Source organism: Lissotriton helveticus, chromosome 8, assembly GCF_964261635.1.
Source record: "Lissotriton helveticus chromosome 8, aLisHel1.1, whole genome shotgun sequence".
Lineage (NCBI taxonomy): Eukaryota > Metazoa > Chordata > Amphibia > Caudata > Salamandridae > Lissotriton > Lissotriton helveticus.
The window spans coordinates 841,180,242-841,206,483 of NC_136069.1; the positions used below are offsets into that span (position 1 = coordinate 841,180,242).

The 26,242-nt window shown below is 45.7% G+C and overlaps 1 protein-coding gene across 1 annotated transcript in view; it reads left to right on the forward strand.

Moving 5' to 3' along the window:
- LOC144772946 (adhesion G-protein coupled receptor G2-like) overlaps nucleotides 1-26,242 on the forward strand; it is a 1,412,864-nt gene that overhangs the window by 1,222,683 nt on the left and 163,939 nt on the right. The window contains exon 33 of the mRNA XM_078657647.1: nucleotides 20,815-20,914. Within this exon, the coding sequence (XP_078513773.1) occupies nucleotides 20,815-20,914 (100 nt within the window). The remainder of the gene's footprint in view (nucleotides 1-20,814; nucleotides 20,915-26,242) is intronic.

A 26,242-nucleotide genomic window follows, 5' to 3' on the forward strand; every position in this document is an offset into this window, starting at 1 on the left:
AAATGTCCAACTAACTATAACGTCCCTGAAACCTGTGTTTTTTTCAGTGAATATATATAGATATAGATAGATAGATGTAAAGATGTCACACTACAGGGAAAGTGACACATAAATAAGTACTGAATGTGAGAGAAAGAGAGCATTAAAGTATTAATATAGGTTGAAAATGAATCTAAGGGGAAATCTCCCTTTTCCCATGTTGGAACTTCTTTAATACATCAAAGGGAAATGCCTCCTGGTTATTGGGAAATTCTGTGATTGGTGTTCCCATCCTTTATGAAGAAAGATATGCGGTTATAAATAATCAGTTAGCGAGTATGTTTTTCAGATTGCTCTTTTGATTGGGAAGTGTGAGCTAACTGTCAGGGTAAAATAAAAGGAGAGGAAACTGTTTCTGAGTGAAGCGAGGTAGATGTAAGAAAAGCTTCCATTGTCTCCAACTCATGTCATTCTAGGCTATCATCTTTGAGAGGTAGCAGTCTTGCATCTTGTGTCAAGAACTGTGGAAGCATATAAACAGTTGGTAACCATGTCTGCACAGCTGTGTGGGAGATGTGAGTGCAAGTTTTTAACCAAACTAATTTGTTGCTTTCTTCACTTTCTAGCCATAACTTTCAACTCGCTATTTGTTTTCCTTATTTTTGTAAACTTGCCACTCATTTTTTATTATATTTTTAACTTGTTACTTGGATGCACTTTCCCATCTATATTGTTAATTGCTGGCTATATATATATATTGAAAACCAAGTCGCTCCTTCTGGCTCCCTGCGGCCCCGAGGGAATTGGCGCACACTTTCGGCGGAGCACGCCGATAGTAAATCCTCGTCACTAAAGTCCAAATACAGTGCGCTCTCAGTAAGACACGTCGAGTAGCCAGCTCAATTATCCAAGGGTGTTTATTCCAAAAAACTATATGTTTCGGCTTACAGAGAAGCCTTGATCACGTTAAATGGAAGTGCTCAAACAACATACTAATAAAGCATTAGGCTAATCACTTCAACACAGTGTAGAAAGGCATACACAAAGAAATAGGACTGTATTTGGTACCTACAATCGCATTAAAAGTGGCGGCCATCTTGTCATGTCAGATGTAGTGTTTTTTGCAACCACATTACGGAGAACAATGCCTAATGTGAGGACGGCTTGTATGAAAAATAGTACATAAAAATCATACATAAAAATAAAAATGAAATTGCAAATCAATGCAACAAATTTTCATTCACTTTTGCCATGCGTTGCCGCTGCTAGTGGAACAGTATAAGTCTGTTAATGCGACACATGTTTACACCAGTTCAGACCATTAGAACTGAAAAGCATGTTACAACAGTGGCGGTTATACCCGTATTATCTGTGGGGTGAAGAGTTATCATATACACTACACTGTTGTGGTAATGATGTCTATTGTCCATAATTCACATGTAGCATATCGCCCAAGAGGGCATTTAGAGATATAAATAGTGTTGTAATCGTATCTGGTGTCTTGTTATAGATGTGGCATGTCGCCCATGTAGATGCTAGTAAGATATCTGACTAACAGCAGTTATCGTGTAAAATACATTATTACACATGCACTGTAATGTGTTTGCACAGCCTCTCATACTGAATGTCAGGGGTGAAGCATTACCACACATACTGGTGCTGCAATGTCTTGCCTTATTGACAGAGTTGTGAATTGCCTTAAAGTCCATTAATACGAACGTGCTCATAGTGATTGTGAAGAAAGGAGGAACTTAGGCCCGTGCCAAGTGCTTACGGTGAGCGGGCCAAGTCCTGTATCCTGTCGAGAAAAAGAAACAGAAATTGTCAATAAACATATGTCTTGTGAGAAAAGTGCTGATAAAAACATTAAAAACATTATATTTTCAACCATTCAGAACATCTTGTGCACCTTGCTTGAAGGGGTAGCATATGCTATTTAAACAGATCAGATAACTAGAAGGCAGATAAGGGGAAGGAATGGGAAAGGGTAAGGACCGAGAGGAACTATTCTCTGAGATGTATTGCTAGTTCCTCATTCTGGTTCAGACTGCCAGGGTCTTTTGTTTGGAAGTCCACTATATATCTCGATTCTTTCTGCCTCATTTTTAAAACCGTATTCCCCCCCCCCAGGGGTTGCTCTGAACATGCTCCAAGATGAAAAATCTTACTTTGGAAGCATCTGAAATCAATCAATCAATCAATCAAACCATTTGTATAGCGCACTACTCACCCGGAGGGTCTCAAGGCGCTGGGGGGGAGGGGGTCCGCTACTGCTCGAACAGCCAGGTCTTGAGCTGCTTCCTGAAGGCGAGGTGGTCCTGGGTCAGGCGGAGGTGGATCGGAAGGGAGTTCCAAGTCTTGGCGGCCAGGTAGGAGAAGGACCTTCCTCCAGTGGTGGCTCTTCGGATGCGGGGGACGGCGGCGAGGGCGTGGCTGGTTGATCGAAGCTGGCGTTTGGGAGCGTAGAAGTTGAGGCGGCTGTTGAGGTGTCCTGGTCCTTGGTTGTGTAGGGCTTTGTGTGCGTGGGTGAGGAGCCGGAAGGTGATTCTCTTGTTGACCGGGAGCCAGTGCAGGTCTCTCAGGTTTCCGGAGATGTGGCTGCGGCGGGGGATGTCCAGGATGAGTCGTGCTGAGGTGTTCTGGATCCGCTGGAGTCTTTTCTGGAGTTTGGCGGTGGTTCCGGCGTAGAGGGAGTTGCCGTAGTCCAGACGGCTGGTGACGAGGGCCTGGGTGACCGTCTTCCTGGTCTCGGTGGGGATCCATCGGAAGATCTTGCGTAGCATGCGCAGGATGTTGAAGCACGACGAGGAGACGGCGTTGACTTGTCTGGTCATGGAGAGGGAGGAGTCCAGGATGAAGCCCAGGTTGCGTGCGTGGTTAGTTGGTTTGGGTGCGCTGCCCAGGGCGGGGGGCCACCAGGAGTCGTCACAGGCGGAGGGTGAGGATCCCAGGATGAGGACTTCCGTCTTGTCTGAGTTCAGTTTCAGGCGGCTGTTCGACATCCATTTGGCTACGTCTGTCATCCCTTCGTGCAGGTTGGCTCTGGCGGGGTCGTTAGTGAGGGAGAGGATCAGCTGGGTGTTGTCGGCGTAGGAGATGATGTTCAGGTGGTGCTGGCGTGCGATGGCTGCGAGGGGGCTCATGTAGACGTTGAAGAGTGTTGGACTGAGCGAGGAGCCTTGAGGGACGCCGCAGATGACTTCGGTGGCTTCCGATCTGAACAGAGGGAGGCGGACTCTCTGTGTCCTTCCGGCGAGGAAGGAGGTGATCCACTCCAGTGCCTTCTCCTGGATTCCGACGTTGCTGAGGCGCTGTACTAGGGTACGGTGGCAGACAGTGTCGAAGGCCGCGGAGAGGTCCAGGAGGATGAGGGCCGCTGTTTCTCCGTTGTTAAGCAGGGCTCGGATGTCATCTGTAGCTGCGATCAAGGCGGTCTCGGTGCTGTGGTTGGCCCGGAAGCCTGACTGCGAGAGGTCGAGGGAGCCGTTCGTCTCGAGGAAGGCGGCCAGTTGCTTGTTGACGGTCTTCTCGATGACTTTAGCCGGGAACGGGAGCAGCGAGATGGGGCGGTAGTTCTTGAGGTCGGTGGGGTCGGCTGATGGTTTCTTGAGTAGAGCGCTGAGTTCGGCATGCTTCCAGCTCTCCGGGAAGGTAGCGGTGTCGAAGGAGGTGTTGATGATGTCCCGCAGGTGGGGTGCGATGACAGCGTCGGCCTTGTTGAATGAGTGGATGGAGTTCATCGTGCGGATGGTGTCTTCGGTGCTGATCGGGGTCCAGGCGCGGAGGGTGGTGGTGGGGGGCGGTGGTTCGGTCGTGGCATGCGTCGGTTGAGTGCTGAAGCTGTTGTGTATGTCCGCGATCTTGTTGTGGAAGTAGGAGGCGAGGGAGTTGCAGAGGTCTTGCGAAGGGGTGATGTCGTTGTTTCCGGCGTTGGGGTTGGAGAGCTCTTTCACGATGTTGAAGAGTTCCTTGCTGTTGTGTGCGTTGTTGTCCAGTCGTTCCTTGAATGCGGTTTTCTTGGTGGCGTGGATCAACTGGTGGTGTTTTCGGGTGGCGAGCATGAGGGCAGTCATGTTGTCCGGTGTTGGGTCTCTGCGCCAGGTTTTCTCGAGTGCTCTGCAGTTCTTCTTGGAGCTCTTGAGTTCGTCGTTAAACCATGGGGCTTTCTTGCTTCCGGGTCTACTCGGCGGGGTCTTCAGCGGGGCGAGGTCGTCTGCGCAGTCGCTGATCCATTTCGTGAGGTTGGTTGCTGCTTGCCTGGGGTTCGTAGTGCTGGTGGGAGGGTTCTTGCTCAGGGAAGTAGCGAGCTGGTCTGCAGTGATCTTGTTCCAGCTTCTGCGGGGAGCCTGTTGCTGGTGATGGTGGAGCGTGGTTTTTCTGTAGCTGAAGTGGACGCAGCTGTGGTCCGTCCAGTTGAGTCCCGTGGTGTGGCTGAAGGCGATGTCCTTGCTGGAAGAGAAGATCGGGTCGAGTGTGTGTCCGGCGTAGTGGGTGGGGGTGGTCACCAGTTGCTTGAGTCCGAGGTTGGCGAGGTTGTCCAGCAGGGTGGTGGTGTTGCGGTCGTTGTTGTTCTCCAGATGGAAGTTGAGGTCCCCGAGGAGGATGTAGTCAGCGGAGGGGAGGGCGTGCGGGCTGATGAAGTCGGCGATGTCTTCGCTGAATTGTGTGCGGGGTCCCGGGGGACGGTAGATCAGGGTGCCTCTGAGGGTGGTCTTGGGGTTGACGTGGATCTGGAAGTGCAGGTGTTCGGCGGGTGCGAGGGTGTCGTCGGTGTTGGTCGTGATGCGGATGGTGTTCCTGTGGATGATGGCGATGCCTCCTCCGGTATGGTTGGCGCGGTCCCTCCGGATGATCTTGTAGCCGTCCGGGATGGCGATGGCGATGTCGGGCGCTGAGGAGGCGTTCATCCAGGTTTCCGTGAGGAAGGCGACGTCTGGGTCTGTGGTGTCGAGCAGGTTCCAGAGCTCGACGGCGTGTCTGTGGACGGAGCGGGTGTTGAGCAGGATGCACTTCAGGTGGTTGCTGTTGCTGCTCGTCGAGGTCTTGAGCACTGCCGGAGTGGAGCCGGTCCGGTTGCAGGTGAACTTGCAGGCGTTGCAGATGAAGGGTCTGTGGGTGCGTCTCGGTGTGGCTCGGTAGCAACCCGGGGTTCGGCCGGTGTTGAGAGCGATGAGTTCGGTGGCGTCGTAGGTCCGTCTGGTCGGCTTCCGGCGGTGGGGGCCAGGGGTCCTGGCGCTGGGCGCGGTCCAGGCGCGGACGGGCGCAGACGGGCTTACCTTTGGCGCACCTTCGGCGCTCAATCGGTGCTCCCGCTGCGCGCGTCCGCTGCGCGGTCGCTGAGGGGGCGACATAAGAGGGGAGCCGGGAGGGCGGGTCAGCTGGGAGGTGGGGTAGCGTCCACCAATCGTGTGGCGAGGGGGCGAGGCCGCCGGCAGGAAGCGGCGGGAAAACGGGATCGGTTTGAGCGGGCGGCCCTGCGGCGGCTGGGGCGCTGCTCTCGGCTCTCGGCGTTGGTGAAGGTCTGGCACAGCAGGGGTCTCTGGAGCAGGAGCGCGGAGGAGCGAGGGGGCAACCAGGCCAGAGGCACGGTGGTCACTGCCCAGGTGCGTGCAGGGTCTCCTTAAGAGGGGAGCCGGGCGGGCGGGTCAGCTGGGAGGAAAAGTGTTTCTCCCTGTAGTGTCGTGCTACTGGGTATTTCTCATCATAGTTCTTTATGGCCCGGCAATGTTCGAGCACACATTTTTTGGCAGCAAAGGTGGTACTCCCAATATACCAGCGTTCACATGGACATATAATCACATAAATAACATGTGTAGTGCTGCATGTCATAAACTGTTTGATCTCCTTGTGTACACCATTGCAATCAACCATGTCAGTGAAGAAACTGTTCATGCAGGCCTTGCAATGGCCGCAAGGGAAGAAACCCTTGAGGCCATGTTCGGATCCCACAGAGTATGTCGTGACATCACTGTGTACAAGCAGATCTCTAAGACTCCTCCCTTTCCTGTATGTCACTCTCGGTCTCTCGGAGATGTCATCACCAATGACATTGTCACACTTCAAGATGTCCCATTGTTTGGCCACTATTTATTGAATGCTCGCTGATTCAGCATTGTATGTAAGAATCAACAGGGTGTTACCCTAATTGCCCTCACTCTCAGCAGCGATCTTATCAGTCAGGGTTTCACTTCTTGGCACTTTATCTGCTCTTTCTTTGGCTCTACGGAGTACCCAGTCCTCTCATGGTAAAACATTCCAGCATCTCACTGCATTCCAGTTGATAGGCTGCCTCGGGGTGCAATTTCCTTTGGCCCTCAGCAGTTCACCATACGGTATACTCCACTTGAGTGTCTCCGGGTGACTGCTGAGGGCATGCAAAACACTGTTGCCAGCCGTACTTTTTCTAAAAAGTGTGGTCGGCAGTTTGTTGTCTTTGATGTCAATTTTGACATCCAAGTATTCCGCAGTCACGTTGCTGATGTGGCTGGTCAGGACAATGTTTTTGTTGTTGTCATTCAACATGTCAACGAAAAGGAGGGCTTCCTGCTCACTGCCACTCCAAATGACAAACAGATCATCTATGTACCTCCACCACGAAATAACCTGCTGAAGGTACCTGTATAGGTGGGGTCGGCATTGATCTTCTGCTCCCAGCACCCCATGAAGAGGTTCGCAAAGCTGGGAGTGAAGCTTGCACCCATCGCAGTTCCGACCACCTGTTTGTAAAGAACCCCATCAAATAGGAAGATATTGTTGGTGAGACAATGTTTCATCATTTCCAACAGCATCTTACTATGCTCCCTAAATCTAAGAGGACGTGCTCCAAGAAATTGTCCGCACGCCTCTAAGCCTTGCTGGTGGTCGATGATGGTGTACAGGGATTGTACATCTAGGGTAATCATCATGTAACCTTCTTTCCATTCGATTTCTTGAATTTTAGTGAGAAAGTCCTTGGTGTCTCGTGTGTAACTGGGTAAACCATTAACCCACTCACTGAGGTATTTTTATGCCTGTAAGTGCAAAGTGCTTTACTAACACTGTCTTGGAAGGTATCTATGGAGTCATGTGATAGATGGGGAAGGAAGACAGATTTGTGCTTGAAGCCAGAAGCCGCACTACTTTCAATGATAAAGTCTGCGTCCAATAAAGTTTGGGTGTCACCACTATGTGTGTTCAACAAAAGCCCCCGAACTTCAGGTTGCACTCCAAACTAAGAACGATTCAACATGAGCCATTTATTTGCGAAACCGGACACATGTCACCAAATAACAAAAATCCCTCACTCATTTCGGTGCACCTGCACCTTAATCATAGGGCGTGGCATGGCGACATCAGGAAATGCACTACATAATTATTCACCCTTTCTGGCATTCACTCTCCATTGAGTGGTATGTCAGGAAATGTAGTGCTTATTCTTCCCCTCCTGTGGGGTCTGTGTTCTTGCTAGCTAATATGCTCCCAATGTTCATAAATGTTTTATAGCCCACCCGTGGGCTTCAGATCAGTTGTCCGGTTTCAAAATCAAAAATCCTCTGTGCTGCGAGCAGGCTAAGATTCGATTCACAGCCCTGTATATTTTTTCAAGTGGTGCAATCCATCACGGCCGAAACCCCGTGCATTTCCATGTTCAAAAAAAGCCCCGAGCTTCAGGATGCACTCCAAACAAAGGACTGTTCAACATGAACCATTTATTTGCGAAATCAGACACATGTCATCAGTTAATACAAATCCATTACGCGTTTCGGTGCACCTGCACCTTAATAATAGGGCGAGGCAGATCGACATCAGGAAATGCGCTACATAATTATTCACCCTTTCTGGCATTCACTCTTTAGTGAGTGGTATGCCGGGAAATTTGATGCTCATTCTTCCCCTCCTGTGGGGAAGAATGTTCTTGCCAGCTAATATGCTCTCAATGTTTGTAAATGTTTTATAGCCCTCCAGTGGGCCTCAGATCAATTGTCCGGTTTCAAAATCAAAAATCCTCTGTGCTGCGAGCAGGCTATGATTCAATTCACAGCCTCACAATCCTGTATATTTTTTCAAGTGGTGCAATCCATCACAGCCGAGGCTGCCGTGCATTTCCATCTTGAAAAAAGCCCCCTTGCATCAGGATGCACTCTAAACAAAGGCCGGTTCAACATAAGCCTCTCCCCTACCCTGACCTCAGAGCAGTAGAGTAACTGTCTCCAGCTGGTGGAACAGTTTGCACCCTGTTCTCACTGACCCACGTATCACTCACTGGTGTACCCATGATGTAGACACTAGAGACAGTCCTCCTGAAAAGCACAGAATTTACAGGCTTACTGAGTGTCAAAGCCAGCATCAAAGAAGTAGTTTCTAAGATGTTGGCGTTAGGGGTGATAGAGCCCTCCAACAGTCCTTAGACCGGCCCTGTGGTCTTAGTCCCATAGGCTGCTGCACCCGGTGCCACTCCTGATCTTTGGTTCTGCGTGGACTCAGTCCTGTCGCCAGTACTGATGCGTGCCCATTCTCAAGATCTGATGAGCTCATAGATCGGTTGGGAGCTGACAAGTTTATCAGTACGTTTGATTTAATGTCTGGGAACTGGCAGATTGCCTTGACTCATGGGGCCAAGGAGAGGTCTGCGTTCTCAACACCAGAGGGGCACTACCAGTTCTGAGTGATGCCCTTTGGGGTAAAGAATGCCCTTACCACCTTTCAGTGGTTGGTCAACCAGGTGTTGGCTGGCCTGGAGGATTTCAGTGCCGCCTACCTGGATGACATCCCAGTGTTCAGTTTCAGCAGGGAAGATCACTTGTGCCACCTCTGGGAAGTGTTTAGGGCTCTGCAGAAGGCAGACCTTACTATCAAGGCCAGCAAGTGCCAGATAGAGAAGGGGTCTGTGGTGTAGTTAGGGCACCAGGTTGGAAGCAGCCAGGTGACGCCCCTACAATATAAGATCGACCGAGTAGAGAGCCTTTTTAGGTCTCACTGGTTATTATGGATTTGTCAAAGGCAATTGCACCATTGTTGCCCTCTTGACTGAGCTAACTTCCTGGAAGCAGCCAAGGAAAGTGATCTGGACAGATGTCTGTCAGACCACTTTTGATGCTCTGAAGGCAGCAATGTACACGGTGCCTGTGCTCAAGGCACCCGGCTTCCCCAAAGAATTGGTCGTGCAGACAGGTGCTTCAAAGCATGGTGTAGGAGGGCTGCTCTCACAACTGAATAAAGAGAGCCTAGACCAGCCTGTAGTCTTTCTTAGCAGGAGACTACTCCCCAAGGTATTTAGTAGGCTGGGTTGTACACATGAGATCTATTTGCAGGTAGCTGTAGAGCTACTAGTAGCTCACAAGCTACTCTTTCTAGAAGCCTGTTCCTTACTCTCATACTGTGTCGAAATAATGAAAGCCCATCTAGCTAAATCGTTGAGTGATTTCCTCTAAGAGACCAACTTTCTTGATACATTCCAGGCAGGTCTTTGTCTGAAACATAATAACTAGTCAGTTATGCTCTCCATACAAAACTGTCTCAGATGAGATAGCGATATCGAACATACAACCACTCTGGTCTTGCTTGATTTATCGGCCGCCTTTGACATAGTGGACCACAAAATCTTGTTTAGGCAGCAGTAATCAGAGGCCCGGCTATGACCCGTAGGAGGTCCTTTTTGACCGGTTGTATCCAGACAGTGCAGGCTCCCTTTTTCATGGAATAATGGCAGCTTTGAATATATGGCGTACTGCAGGGTACCTCCAGTCTCTTTACTTCTTTAATATATATCTCCAACCCTTAGCAAAGGATCTTGCTTGTATGTGCTGCAAGCTATAATTGTAAGCAGATGATTTGCAAATACTGGTGCGGCTTGAACGCCAACTGCCTTTTCAGAATATAATTCAGTATAGTTAGTCTTGGATGGGTGCAAACCTCCTTAAACTTAATGCAGAAAAAACAAGTTCATGGCCTTTAATATCAAAATAGACCTACGTTCTAACATGTACTGGCTATCTGAAATGTGAATGTCGACTATTCCAAAAACTTCTGTTAAAAGCCTGGGAATGATCATTAATGAAAAACATTCTATGCAAACAGAAGTCTCCTCGGTATTCCCCAATTCATATTTCTGCTTAGACAGAGTTAGAAAATTGCACTATACCTTTTCGGTGATGCTCTAAAATCTGCAACTGGATTAGCCAACTCATCATATCTGGACCAGCCAAAGAACTGAAATGGCTGCAGATTGCTTAGAACACTGCAGTGCAACTCAGAAAGACACCAGGTGACAGTAGCAGCTCTCACATTTGTCATAGTTACATTTCCATGATTTATATATACATATATATATATCATAACTTTATTCGACAGTTAAGTCATAAAAGCATTTCATAAAACATTGAGTATGTACAGATAAAACAGTAAGATAAGTACCAAAGTACATTTATATAAATATATTAAAAATATGATTAAACTTCCAAAAGACACTGCAGAGTATGCTCACTACATAAACACATCCTATAATAGAATTTTTTTTTTTTAAATCAAGCAATCTCTTCATTATTATTCCATAGTTGATTCAGTTTAAGCTATTCAAGGGCAATAGACAAAAAACATAATTTCCTATACAAAACTACTGCTTCGATCGAATAGCCCAAGCCCATTTCAGGAACTTGGCTACAGCTATAACAATAGAGGGACTTGGATCTGTAGCTAAGATTCTTAATGCCTCCCTATATCTACGTGTTCCAATTAATCGGCATATAGGTGTCACCCACTGCATAGCGGGGACAAAAGAACAAGACATGGCATTCTGATTCTTGCTGGTCCCTGCACCACGAGCATTTATCGTCATCATATCTTCCAGCCCATTGTTCTGAGAACACCTTTATCGGAAAAGTGCCTATCCTAAATTGAAAATAAAGCTTCCGATCAATCGGATTCTCCATAGCATCCCAATATGGTTCCATCATTGGTCGAGCTTTGAATTCAACGAATCTACTTGTAAGGTGAGAGAACATACCTTTTGCAAATGTAGTTGTAATAGTCATCTCCTAATATCTAGCTTTCAAAAGCTTCTTAGAGGGGAATACTGCATTTGCAGGGTCATACCACAGTTCTATCATTCCCAAATTTACTAACAGGGATTTAATTTCCTTCAGCCAGGTTATTTTTTGGAAGGTATCTTTTTCAATAATATCTTTTAGACCCTGGGCATAATGGGAAAGTTCTTCTGTTGTCCATATTCTGCGCCAATACAGTAGTGGACGCAGAGTAGCTAGGTATTTAACTACTTTCCTCCCATACTTCAAAATAATAAATACAAAATATAGATAATGGATCACGGGGACTCATGCGCCTCCACTTCTTCCAGGCATATCGGGGGCATACAGATATCTCCACGGTATCGATTCCAATCCTCCCAGACCTTCCCCCACTTTTCAGGACAAGCCCTGGGAAAGTAGACCGACCTCTCTCTGAACATGCACCAATCCAAGTCTTCCACCCACTTCTCAACCCGGGGTGCCTGGCTAGCTCCCCACAGCTGAGCAATGTTACGCTTGGCTACCATGCATGCCAACATTACCCATTGTCTCCCATACACACTCAGATCCATGGGTTCCCAAACGTCTAAGATACACCTGCCGGCCTCCAGCCGTATCTCAACCCCCAGGACGTCTCGCAGCGTATCAAGGATCTTTACCCAATATTCCTGCACCTCCGTACAGTGCCACAATATATGCATAAATGTTCCAAGCTCTCCGCACCCCCTCCGACACTCCCCACTCTCCACTCGACCCATTCCAACCAGACGAGGCCCTGTAACATATGACCTGTGAAGAATCTTTAGTTGCACTAATCTGAGCCTCATCTGTATAGCCACCACCCGTGGGAGGAGACTGCCTCTCGCAAATCTTCGTCATCTAGCTCAGACCCATCTGCACTCCATTGTGTCCTAATAAGTACCAGCGGGTCCTCCGTATTATTTATGAGTTTTTTATATATTAATGAGATGGTCTTCTCCGGGAGGTGACCATTTGACACTCGGTCTTCAAGGGGGAAAGCGTCAGGGAGCGTCCTATCTCTGGGGATGTGTGTAAGCAGAGCATGCCTAATCTGGAGGTAACGGTAGTGCTCACTGTCATGAAGGCGGTATTGATCTGCGTGATCCCAATAAGATCCCATTTGTCAAATCCCTTGGACTCCCATAAACTTCCCAGCTTCTCCGAGCTCCATAATGGGGTGGGAAGTGTGAGCTTCCCCTCCCACTTGAGATGCCTATTGGCCACGTGCCACACCTGCACGGCGTGTGCCGTTGGTCCCGCAAGGGGAAACCGGCAAGGTCTGGCATATAGTGCCCTAATGAAGTCATCCCCTGGCACCTGTCAGCGATCCATAGCATACCCCGGGTCCCCGGGGGGCCCGTATATGGCATGATTCACCTCCGCCAACTGGGAGGCCCAATAATATTTCTGTAGATCCGGCAATCCTATCCCCCCGTCATACCAGGGGAGAGTGAGCTTAGAAAATGCTATGCAGGGCTTACTGTCCCAGAGAAGTTGTCTCTGGAGGGCCTCTATTTCCCTGAAGTCGGATGCCGGTACTGGGTCCATTGTGTTTTGGAGTGCGTATAGGAATCGGTGAAGGGCCATCATCTTGAAAAGCACCGCTCTACCCAGAAGGGAGAGCGGAAGTGCCTTCCATCATGCCACGTCCCCCTTAAATTGAGTCAGAGGGGTCAAATATTGTTAGCATACCTTAACTTTGGGTCAAGCGTGACATAGATACCGAGGTATCTAAATCCTATTGGCTCAATTTGTATTGGGCAGATCTGCGGGATTGCCGGCGGGTCACCTCTAAGGACGAAGAGCACTGATTTTGACCAGTTGGTTGCAAAACCAGAGTGCCTCCTGAATATAGCAAAAAACACAGTTGATGGACAGAATGTAGAACAATGTATGTAATATAGCAAGCGCATCCAGAAAACACATCAGGGATCCCCTTGGATTGGTAAGGTAAAGCAGGATATCATCAGCGTATAATGAGATTTTGTCCTCCCACTCCAACGTCCACCGCAATCCTCTGATCGATCGGTCCCACCGAACCAACGCTGCCAAGGGCTCTAAAGCCAGAGTAACACTACTGCACGGGAAGAGGTCCACCCAAACGAATTAAACAATGGCTCATAAAGAGTCCACTCGTTTTAAAGTGTAATTCTTTATTGATGTATTATGTTATTTAATGTTTTAAATAAAATATATATAAACTAAATCATGAAAAAAAGAAAATAAAGACTTTTGTATATCGATATTTGTAATCCATTTCACTTTGTGACCTTTATGTCGCCCTTTGGTGAGTTCCATGTTGCACTTTAAAACGAGTGGACTCTTTATGAGCCATTGTTTAATTCGTTTGGGTGGACCTCTTCCCGTGCAGAAGTGTTATTTTCCCCTGACATCTGCCCTTATTCGTTGCAGGGGGCCCCTTTTCTATTGGTTTGTCTAAAGCCAGAGTAAACAGGAGCGGGGACAAGGGACATCCCTGTCTCGTGCCCCTGCCAAGGAGAAAGTCAGCGGACTTTCGATTATTTACCGCCACTCTGGCTAGGGGATTAGCATACAATAGACGCACCCAATTAATGAACTCTGGTCCAAAGCCCATCTTCCCCAATACTGCAAACAGATAGGGCCACTCAACCCTATCAAATGCTATGGTGGCGTCCAGGGACACCAGTACCGCCGGCTCCTGGATCGTTGGAGTCCTGCCCAATATCCTGTGTAGTCTGTGCAGGTTAAGGGCCGTATTCCAACGCGGTATAAAGCCGGCTTGGTCCGGGTGAATCAGGGTGATGATGACTCTGGCTAGTCTCATCACTAGCAGCTTCGCCAGGACTTTAGGCTCTGCGTTTAGCAACGAGATAGGTCTATACGATGAGCAGAGCATCTTGGGTTTACTCTTTTTGTGGATGACCACAATATTCACCACCCGCTGGTCGTACGGGAGCTGACACCTCTCTCTACTTTCTTCAAACATGGACCGAACAAACGGAGCAAGTTTGTTAGTGCTCAGTTTAAACAGGTCTATGGGAATTCGGTTCGGGCCCGTGGCCTTCCCCGAGTGCACTCCTCTGATGGCCAGCGCCACTTCATCATTCGTAAGTAGGGAATCTAAATACTCCCAGTTGTCATCCGATAGTGTGGGCATCTGGATGTCCTTGATCATTGCACTTTTGTCTGCCTCCGTGTACACCCCGGCCGAGGTGTATCCCCCCCCATAATATTCCGAGAATTCATCCGCTACGGCTTGCGGGTCCTTAATCGTACTGGAATTTCCTCACTGTAACTCTGGTACCAGCCGCAACGCCCACTCTCCCTTCTCAAGCCACGTTAGCAGTTTACCGGCTTTATCTCCATGCTCGTAAATCCTGCTTTGAGTCTCATCGTTCTGCACTCTAGCCCTGTCCCTAGCGAGGTCCCTATATTCATCTGGGCACAATTTTAAACGGTGTATACCTTCCGGGGTCGCTTCCCTAGATACCTCTACTTCCAACCTCGTCACCTCTGCCCACTCCATTTCCTCCTACCGTTTCTTTTTCTCCCGCGACCAAAGATAAAACCTCCCCCCGAATAACGGTTTTATATGCCTCCCACAGGGTCTGTGCCGAATCCACTGTATCCCTATTTTCTTGGTAGTATCTTTCCATGATCTTGATGATTTCCTTCTTGGTGGCGGGGTCTCTCATGTGCCAAGCGCTAATAAGGGCTACCCTACCTACATCAGGTTGGCCAGTTTCTCACTGGAGCCAAATTGGAGAGGGGCCGGAGACTCCCCATCCCAGGTGTCTCACCTTCCGAAACGCAGCAGCCCGGGCTGCCGGTATCAGTACATAGTCTATTCTAGACAGGCTGTGATGTGTGGCGGACACTTGTGTATAGTGTATCCCACTCAGTTTATGTATCCTCCAAGCATCTACAAGCCCCGTTGTTTAAAAAAATTCCGGAAGCCACCTCTGCGCCGGCCTCAGTGTTCGGGCCGGGTGCCTGTCTACCTCCCCGTCCACCACCGCATTAAAGTCCCCCCCCCCATCACAAGGTGGCCCAGCGGCAAAGTCAGGAAGATAGTGCCCAGGTCTCGGAAAGTGCCGGTTTGAAGGCCATTCGGGACATAAATGGACACGAAAGTAACTGTCTTCCCCTCCCACTGCCCTGATACACCGATGTATCAGCCTCGCTGGTCTGACCATGTGGCCTGAATGTTTAGGGGAAAAGAGTTTTTCACCAAGACACCGACCCTCCTAGACCCTGCGGTAAACCCAGCGTGTGTTACCAACTTAAAACCCCCTTTGTGTAGGGCCATGCAACGATTGCCAATAAGATGAGTCTCCTGTAGTAGCACTACATCCGGGGAGTGTCGTCTAATCAACTGGTTCACCATTCCCCTCTTAATTTTGTCCCCAAGGCCGTTCAAATTCCAACTAATCACAGTTATCCCTGATCCCCGTCTATCTGACATTTAAGCGGTATGGAAGCGATACAATCATAGCTTTGTCTCCTGATTCAAAAAAAGAAGAAAAAAAAGGAAAAACACATTTCAAACAATTATGCACACAATATTATCCCAAAACCAAAAAAACCTTGTCTGCCCCAAACCCCGCCCCCCTCCCTGCACTCCTGCATATGGCTGTCACCCATCCCCAACTAGCAGTGTGCCTGTCACCCAATACCTAACCTACGAACTAACTAAAGGTAGAAACGAGGAGGAAGACCAATGCCCCGCCCACCCTCCAAGCCCCCCAAGCACATCCCCCGGGATCCCGGGCAATCGACAGCAATCTTACAGTCAATTGAATCTATTTACGGATCTGGCTGCGGAACCGCCCCACTACCTGACACTCCAAAACTGCATGAATGTTCCTACGGCCTTCATCAGTCCTGCTCCACCTCTGTCTCGCCTCTCCGGCCCGTTCGAGTGTCTGCTGTCTATCCAGTCCGATGCCACCTCAGGGTTGTCAAAAAACCAGACCTTCCCTTCGACTTCACGTAGGCGAGCCGGGAGCATCATGGCATACTTTAGTCCCTTGTCCCTGAGTTTCTTCTTCACTGGAAGAAAACGTTGTCGTTATTTCTGCACCATCTGGGTGAAGTCTGGGAAAAAGGAGAGTGTTGCATTTTTGTACCGCAGTGGGGTCCCCACACGAGCCGCCTGCAAAATCACATCTCTGTCCCGAAAATTCAGAACTCTCGCAATCATTGGGCAAGGGGGAGCCCCAGGCCTGGGTCTCCCCCCTGGCACCCTGTGGGCACGCTCGATTGTAAAATGGTTGCTCAGTTCCTTGGGCTTGAGATGATTAAGGACAATGTCCTCCACAAACAGATCCGGTGCCGGGCCCTCTGATTTCTCGGGCACCTCAAGGCTGCGTATGTTACGCCTAGCCCTTCCCTCGTATTGGTCGAGCTTCCGGTCTGTCAGATCACGTGAGGTCTTGAGATCACGCACCTCCTGCTGCAGCATTGCCATATTGTCGATTAAGCTAGCGGTCTTAATATCGAGCGATTTAACTTTTTCACTCGCCTTTGTAAGATCTGCCCATATCAATTTGACCTTGATCATGACAGTGTCTAATTTTTTGTTCAAAGATTCCATCTTTTGTCCCAGGGATGCTTGGACCCCATTTATGGCCGCCATAACATCCGTGAGCGTTGGTTCAGCGGGAGAGCCCAGGCAGTCTCCCCCCGCTGACTAGGCCCTTTTCAAGTCTGTAGGGGAGCCTTTAGGCATCGTGTAAAGGTCGAACTTGTTAGACTGAATATGTTTCGATCCCTTAGAGGATCTGGGCCGGGCCTTATCAGTGTCTGGCTTGGTCGCCATCTGAGCGTCATCAACTCGCCGCTCCGATCCACGGATCTCGATAATTCTCCTGGGGTCCGGGATCCTAGGGCATACCACGTATCTTCTGGCTGCCCCGTGCCCCTCCGCAGCTTCACCGCGATCCAGATAGCCGAGGCAAGTAAACGTCCACGCGCCTCAGTCAACAAGCAGGGACACAGGCGGTCACCCCAGTGACTTCAGCGCCAATACAGGTCCCTCAACAAGGTGACGGCCGCTCCACCACAACTAGGGCCCACAAACCTAGTCTCAGGAGTACATCAGTATTGTCCACAGTCTGCAATGCTGGGGGTTGAAATAATAAACAACACAGGGCAACTCACTCTGGAACCTCCACAGTGGTTACCACACTTTCAAATGGCACGCGTGACCTCCTGCCCTCCACAACTGGGGCGCAATGCGTGAAGGCCCAAGAGCAGTACCACTAGCGCTGTGTAGCCAATTATATATGCGTGTTTCTCCGCAGCTCTCTCCAGCAGAGAGTCTTGCCACATCACCTCATCCCCGCTGCAGGGACCAAGCACACTTGACCGGACTCCTCACTGGGTCTAGTCACACCAAGCGCACCACAGGTCTTCTTCCAGGAGCCAGGCGCCTCAGCCAGACGCTTATTAATCAAATCCACCACTGAGCACTCAGGACCTCCAACGCTTCAGGGCCACTAGATCTCAGCCCGCGACAGCATGAGCCCCTCTGTGCGTGCAGGGTAGTGCAGCCCGATTTCTTCAGCCTCGGGGGCCGCCACTGCCGACCCGTGGCCCGCCGAGGCCGCAGCAGGTATTCCGCCCCACCCTATGTCGTGGCTCCTCACTTCTGCCAGACCCAGTCTGATACTTTCCAAGGGCAGCACGCCCGCACCACACGGGGCACGGAGCTGCGCTTCTCCCTTCAACTCCTCTCAAAGTCCGGGCAGATCGGGCTCACCGCGCGAGGCAATTCGGCCCCACCAGAACGATGTGACCCCCCTCCGAGATTCCACCAAGCCCTCCGCAGCCATCGTCTATCAGCTGATGAGTTCTGGGCCGGACCGGCAACTTCCAGTTTTCGGCCCCTGTGTTGACGACTTTGGTGCCGGGCACTGCACCCAGTCCAGCCCCCGGCTCCGGAGCCGTGTAGGCCGCCAACTACCGGACGACGTATCTTTGGGCCCAAGCGTCGCAGGCGGCCTTGGACCACAGCGGGAGCGCCGCTTCCGCTCAGCCGTCAGGTGGTGGGGTCAGATATCAGGATTAGTGCCAGGATAGTTCAACTGGAGGAAGGGGTAGACGGAGCCGAGCTCTCACGCGGCCATCTTGGACCCGCGCTTGGCTCCTCCCGTGCAACTCAATCTTAACTCACTGAGTAAAGCCCATGTTTCCCCCTTGTTGAAACAACTTCTCTGGCTCCACATAAACTATAAGAATCCTTTCAAGGTCAGGAACATTCATTATTGGGTACCTTCTTTAGTCTCAAGTAGAGTCAAGAGATACACAAATGTGTTCAGTCTGCTGCAAGCATGCACTTCTTCTGTTAATACTGACATGTTCAAAAGTGACCTTGGGAGGAAACAGTTTTTTGTACCCCCATTCAGTGGAACTCTCTCCCACTCCACTTGAGACAGAATCTGAAATTTTGCATTTTTAGAAATGCATTTAAGGCCTGATTGTTCAAACACACTTTTGCTTACTAACCCTGCCTCTCTTGACTGTTAAAGCAGGTTTCAGCAACAAGAAGCCAGTGGTGCACATGTGCTCTATCAAGAAGCTTTAACATAACATACAACATAGCATAACATGCCCTGGCTGACTGCAATCCATAGATGTAATCGGCTACACATATATTTCTCTTATGACAAGTGCTTCACTTGCAAAATAAGTACCGGGCCCAAAGTTTTCTCAGATGCCCACAGTTGTTGCTGCTAAATGTGGGGTTGCTGAATACCAAGGCTATCTAGTCTTGATCCCATCTCATGCCTCTCTCATCTTCCACCCTACCTTCCCCGCCCCTTTATCTCCCTCCTGCTGATTTTTTTTCATCCTTGCTGTCTCCCTTTCTCACAGTCTTAATCTTCCCCTTCTCTGCCCTACTCTCTCTTGTTCTGAATCGAAGTCTGATGAATAAAATGTAAGTCCCAGTTTGCAATAATGAGTGCTGGTGTGCCCCACCTGCAACCACCCATTTAAATTAAGCACTGCCTGCGATTAAAATCAACAAGTTGCACATTGGTGGACTCTGTTGAACATTATATGCTAGATCCTTGTAACCAAAAATGCCATGTATAGTACCTCCATAGACACGTAAGCAATGTTCATCGCCTCTTAATTAAGTTTATTTTATTATAAGCCTTACATATCTCTGCTTGGCACACATATATAGAGGTGACCACCGACTGTCTGTGGCATCCTAAAAAACTACCAATTAATAAATGAAAACACAATAAGTACAATTAATAGAGAAACCTTCTTGGGCGATGACAACATTGTTATCCTGGGATGGCAATCTTTTCCTTAAGTTATTTCCAAGTGGATTTGTATGGCCATCATAGTTTCTCTTTCTCTCTCTCTCAGCATAAAATCCTTTGCCCTTGAGCCTTTACAAGGTTTTTACCACGTTGTACCTTTACTACACATTTTATACCATGCATGTTTTTACAATGCATATGCTTTTACAAGATATGCCTTTACCACACATTTATGGTAAGTTCAGGGGAGTGGGCCAACCCCCCCCCTATATCACATACATTGCAGAGTAATTCCCTGTGTTAATCCGTCATACAATCGATGTTTAGTAGCCTAGTAGAAATGTGCTATTGATATATGTGCTATTTCTATAGCACAAACCAAGCCAAAAGGCAGTAGAATGCTGTATAGGATCAAAGATAAACCTGAAATCAACATGTGACAGGAGGCATTACCAATTGTCATTGTTTAATTATCTAAAGATTTCTTCTGAAAGGCAGAAATGTAAATATGTATGAATCCATGGAGGGGATAAAGAGTAAAAATAACTTGTTTTGCATCCATAAGTAACCTGTATTGATACATATTCTTTGTTCTGGTTTCAGTATGTGATGAGTCATAAGCAGATAATGACACTATTTTTAAAGAATAATATGAGGACAATAGCTTTCTGAAAATCATATGAGAATACTTGTAGATTCTACGTTCCTTTTAACAGATCATATGTGCATATGTTAATTACAGGGCATAACAATTAATTAATGCTAGTATAAAGCATTTAGAGCCAGACGTACTAACCTCTTTTGTGGTCGCAAACACCATGGATTGAAAATAGGAGTATTTACACCCAAAGAGTAGAATTTTGAGATGTATGAATCCCATTTTCAGAGTCAGTAAACTTTTCCGGACTCCTTAAATAAAATTCCTAGTTTTTACTGAATCACAATTTGAAAGGGGAATGTCGTGCACATCTCTTCCAACCTGTGATTCAGTAACATATGCATTAATGGTTTGCAACCTGAATTCACGTTACAAAATATTAAAAAGTTAGACACTTCCAAGTAGGGGTGGTACCCTATTTGTAAAAGGAAAGGGGTCCCTTTCGACCACTTACCCTTTGTGAACTGTGGTAAAAGTTTCAGGTGGAGTAGGCAGTGATCCAGGGGACCACTGACAACTCTCAATGAAACTTTGAAATAAAACAAAAGCAGCCTGTTTCTTTTGATGAAACAGTCTTAGAATGGCAGTCTGCAGGCCTTTTCAAGACACCTTTCCTGTTACTGTGATCAATCAGACGGAGTGGTAATTAGAAATATATCTAATGACTATCAATCAGGTGGGTTGAATTGACTCAATCCAAACACTTATTTCACACACCAATTTGTGTATGTTTGTCGGTTTACAAAATAAGTTACTGGTCACAAAAAAACTGGTCACAAATTGTAACTGCTTTTAGCATCCAAAACTGAAGTAATCTGGCCCTCAGTGTTGTGTGCACAATTGCATTTCAGGATTGTGCTTTCACTTAGCTCACATTTTCATTATGTTTCAGGTTTACCTGCAATAGTCGTGGCCATCGTAGTAGCCATAAGTAGAGAAAACTACGGACTTGCGTCTTACGGAAAATATCCAAATGGAGCAACTGATCAATTGTGAGTGCAATCCCGATCAACTGATTAATTGACTATACATTTTTTAAATATGTGCTCATTCTCACAGTTAACATGACACCTGCCAAACTAATAAGGGTGTGATAGCATTGAATGTAAGATACAGCCAAAAAAACAATGTAAATGGTAATTAAAATTCTGTCGTCATGGGACTGATTATAAAGCATTCCACAGATACACCCCAGAGAGTGTGGATACCAAGAAAATGTCACCTTTTTAATACAGGTCAAGGCTAATCAATTTAAAGATAGTATAGGAACACAAGATACATTGTGCAGTTATAAAATGGATGAATCATCTTCCAGACGCCAATAATGGAGAGGAGAAGCTTGTAAAAGTGTAGTCTTGTGAGGGTAAGGTGATAGATACACTGGGGTCTAGGAGTGTTAGATATCAGGATGGTCTCTACAGGATATCAGAGAAGGACAAGAGCATAGTGGGCAAGAAATGAAGAAATAGATGCTGCAGATTTTACCTTTCACCCTCTCAGCTGCAGCAGTCCCTTCATAGAACGTTTCCTGTTCCATTATGCAATCTGTGGAATGTTTGAGTGAATGGATGAATAAAAGGATGGGCTTCCCCATTTTCTTTCCTCAGGTGTTTAAAGCTATACGGATGAAAGAACAGGGGCATAGTGAAACTCAAGGCCCCCCCCCTGCAAAGTACAAGGTGGGCCCCCTTCCCCAGACCTAGTCAGGGGCTCTCAGTCTAGGGGCCCGCCACCTGTGCACAGTCCTAGAAGGGGCACCCTGTAGCCAGGGGACCTACACCGAAGGGCCAGCAGGGCTAATGTTACACCACTGCCAGAAATATTTTTAAGCGTTCTCGAACTGTCAATTTATCAGTCAAGTTTAGGTCAGTCAAGCCTTTATAAGGTTTTTATAAATATACTTATTAATCAAAAAGGGACTGAATCATGCATCTTGGGAATGCCAGGGTCCATAAATGTTGCACAAAGGCCCTCATACACTCTAACTCGTAAGTAGCGACATATCTTGGCTCTCCGCTGAGAGGTTAGGTGATCGGTTTTATCATCGGGACTTTTTCCGCCTGAGTGTCCCGTTCTCCAGGCAGTCAACCTTCCTCCACCTGGAGGGAGGCCATCGGGTTCTGTGACTGTCTTGATGTCATATGCTTTAGCAGAAATAAAGTAAAGTTAAAAATACCTCCTTTCCTGTAAACTATGTTTTATAAGTAAGGAAGGGGTATGATGAAAAGCAGTGTGGGTCTCTCTGGTCGATGTGTAAGTGGTCCACTGCACCTAAATAATCATTGCATCGCTGGTCGACATGTTTCAGTCCATGGAATTCTCTAAGGATCGATGGACTTTTATCAGGACCGTAGGGGTAGCGATATGGAATTGGATCACACCAACAATAAGATAAGTTAATGTCACTTACCTTTCTTCATCATTGTCATTTTCTGACGGGGTTATAGGTTATAGTTCTACATATAACTTGGGATAAAGAAATAAGGGGAAAAGGAAAATATGCAAATTGTTGCTACAAATAGATTTCACATAATGTTACCCTATTAGGTTCTGTGATCTATACTTAAATAATGATGTTTTGGTATACAAAGCGCGGTTTGTACACAGTGCTTAAACGCACCCTGTTTGGATGTATCTTTAATATATCAACTGTCAATCATTTATCTATCTCGCAATGGCATTAAGCTGTTCATGGGTGTGAAAGATTCTAGTGTGGACGTTGTGTTGTGTTTCATTTGTGCTTGAGTGGTGTAAAAAAATAGGCTCAAAAGCGTTTTGCTGTTCACTATGTTGCTGCTAGTGACAGTAAGGAATGCAATAGTGATCACCATACATTACTTCCAAGCCTCATGCTTTCTTGGAGGTGTTTACAAAGGGAATGCATTCTTAGATTTACCTCATAGGGATAAATGTGTATTGAGACAGTAGCTGGTATGCTCATGTCATGTTAAAACCGTTTACAAAGGGAATGCATGCTTTAGAAATATTTCCTAGGGATACTTGCCTATTCTTACAATCATCTGTGTGTTCGTGCCATGTAAAACTACTAAAGTAGTGATAGTGAAAAAGCATGCGGTAATCGATAAGACGGCCATACCTTATTTAGGGCCAGATGTAGGAAGCGTAATTCCGGTCGGTAACAGCCGAAATTACAGAATTTCGTCCGTTACCGACCAGAAATAGGCTTTTCATATGTAGGTGGCTTCATTTCAGATTCGGTAATTTACCGATTCTAAAAAATACCGAATCGGGAAATTACCGAATCTGAAATGTAGGGAGTGCTTTTCCCATTTTAGGATGTGTTATTTACCACCAACTAGAAGTTGGTGGTAAATAATGAAAACCTTAGAAAAAACATTTTTTTTGCTTTTCCAACGGTGCCATGTTGCAGACATACATGCCCTTAGGGCATGTATGTCTGCAACATGTGCACCCATACACATTTGAGGTGTGCAACAGGGTGTCAAAGTGACACCCTGCCACGGTATGCAGACAAAATATCGATATTTAAATATCGATATACAATTATATCGAAGTTTAAATATCGATGGTACAAAATATAGAAGGTAAGTAATATCGATAAATTTAATATCGATATTAGTAATATCGAAGTTTTAAATATCGATGTCAGTAATATCGATGTAAATATTTTCGATGTTACTAATATCGATTTTTAAATTATTTTTGTGTATATTATTATGTATTTATTATGTTTTCAATTTATTTTTATGTAATTTAATTAAATTTTGTATTTTTGTACTGTAGCGGGTTGTGGGTTTATAGGGGAATAGGGTGGGAAGTAATTTAATTATGTTAAATTAATTATTAATTAGTAGGAATTGTAAATTAATATTTATTAATTGGTAATTATTTTAATTAATTGGTAATTAATTTTAATTAATTGATTAATTGATAAATATGTTCTGTAGCGGGTTGTGGGTTTATAGGGGAATAGGGTGGGAAGTAATTTAATTATGTTAAATTAATTAATAATTAGTAGGAATTGTAAATTAATATTTATTAATTGGTAATTATTTTTAATTAATTGGTAATTCATTTTAATTAATTGATTAATTGCTAAATATGTTCTGTAGCGGGTTGTGGGTTTATAGGAGAATAGGGTGGGAAGTAATTTAATTATGTTAAATTAATTCATAATTAGTAGGAATTGTAAAATAATATTTATTAATTGGTAATTATTTTTAATTAATTGGTAATTAATTTTAATTAATTGATTAATTGATAAATATGTTCTGTAGTGAGTTGTGGGTTTATAGGGGAATAGGGCGGGAAGTAATTTAATTATGTTAAATTAATTCATAATTAGTAGGAATTGTAAAATAATATTTATTAATTGGTAATTATTTTTAATTAATTGGTAATTAATTTTAATTAATTGATTAATTGATAAATATGTTCTGTAGTGAGTTGTGGGTTTATAGGGGAATAGGGCGGGAAGTAATTTAATTATGTTAAATTAATTATTAATTAGTAGGAATTATAAATTAATATTTATTAATTGGTAATTATTTTTAATTAATTGGTAAATAATTTTAATTAATTGATTAATTGATAAATATGTTCTCTACTGTTGCACTCTCTGGAGTGGGAATAGTAATTTTTACCTCTATGCTATCCAACACTTTCCCTACTGTTGCACTCTCTGGAGTGGGAATAGTAATTTTTACCTCTACGCTATCCAACACTTTCCCTACTGTTGCGCTCTCTGGAGTTGGAATAGTAATTATTACCCCTACGCTATCCAACACTTTCCCTACTGTTGCGCTCTCTGGAGTGGGAATAGTAATGTTTACCCCTACGCTATCCAACCCTTTCCCTACTGTTGAACTCTCTGGAGTGGGAATAGTAATTTTTACCCCTACGCTATCCAACACTTTCCCTACTGTTGCACTCTCTGGAGTGGGAATATTAATTTTTACCCCTACGCTATCCAACCCTTTCCCTACTGTTGCGCTCTTTGGAGTTGGAATAGTAATTTTTACCCCTACGCTATCCAACACTTTCCCTACTGTTGTGCTCTCTGGAGTGGGAATAGTAATTGTTACTCCTAAGCTATCCAACACTTTCCCTACTGTTGCGCTCTCTGGAGTTGAAATAGTAATTATTACCCTGCGCTATCCAACCCTTTCCCTACTTTTGCACTCTCTGGAGTGGGAATAGTAATTTTTACCCCTACGCTATCCAACACTTTCCCTACTGTTGCACTCTCTGGAGTGGGAATATAAATTTTTACCCCTACGCTATCCAACCCTTTCCCTACTGTTGCGCTCTTTGGAGTTGGAATAGTAATTGTTACCCCTACGCTATCCAACCCTTTCCCTACTGTTGCACTCTCTGGAGTGGGAATAGTAATTTTTACCTCTACGCTATCCAACACTTTCCCTACTGTTGCTCTCTCTGGAGTGGGAATAGTAATTTTTACCCGTACGCTATCCAAAATGTAATACATTTTTTTAATTCGTTTTACATTTTTATTAATTGTAATTTATATTATTATTTTATGTATATAAATTTATTTGTAATTTATTATAGTTTCATTTATTTATAAGTTATTAAAATATTTATTTTAGTTAATATTAATTAAGTATATACTATGTATTATATTTGTATTATTATTAGTTTTTATTACATTATTTATTAATTTTTAATATTATAATATATTTTTAACTATGTTTATTATATTTATAAGTATTATTTTGCTAATATTACATTTTATTTAAATTTAAAAAACTATATTTTTTAAAAAACTATATTTTTGACATCGATATATTTTTTTCGATATTTTTGTACTTACCTTGTTAGAGATAGGATCCCGATATTAATGTCCTCGATATTTTTGTTGCGATATTTTTGTACCTCGATATTTTCGTAGTCGATATTTTGTCATAGATTCCCCTGGCACCCTTCAATATTCCCCCCTTTCACCGAATCGGTAAATACCGATTCGGTAATTGCCATTCATTCCTATGGGCCTTCAGGCCCATAGGAATGAATGGCAATTACCGAATCGGTATTTACCGATTCGGTAATTACCGAAATGTACTGATTCGGTAATTTTTTCGGTAAAATTACCTACATCCCATTTGCCTGTTCTTAAATACCGAATCGGTATGATTCAGTATTAAAGAATCGGTAATCTGGGATTACCTACATCGGGCCCTTAGAGTTTTATTTTAGCTCCTACGGGTGCTGCGGGAGCTCTGTGGTAAAGAAAGAGAAGTGACGGTTCTGGCGAGCGGGACACATTGCCTTCACTTGAAGGGGCTATTTGCATGTCTTTCCTGTAGCTTCCTACCTCG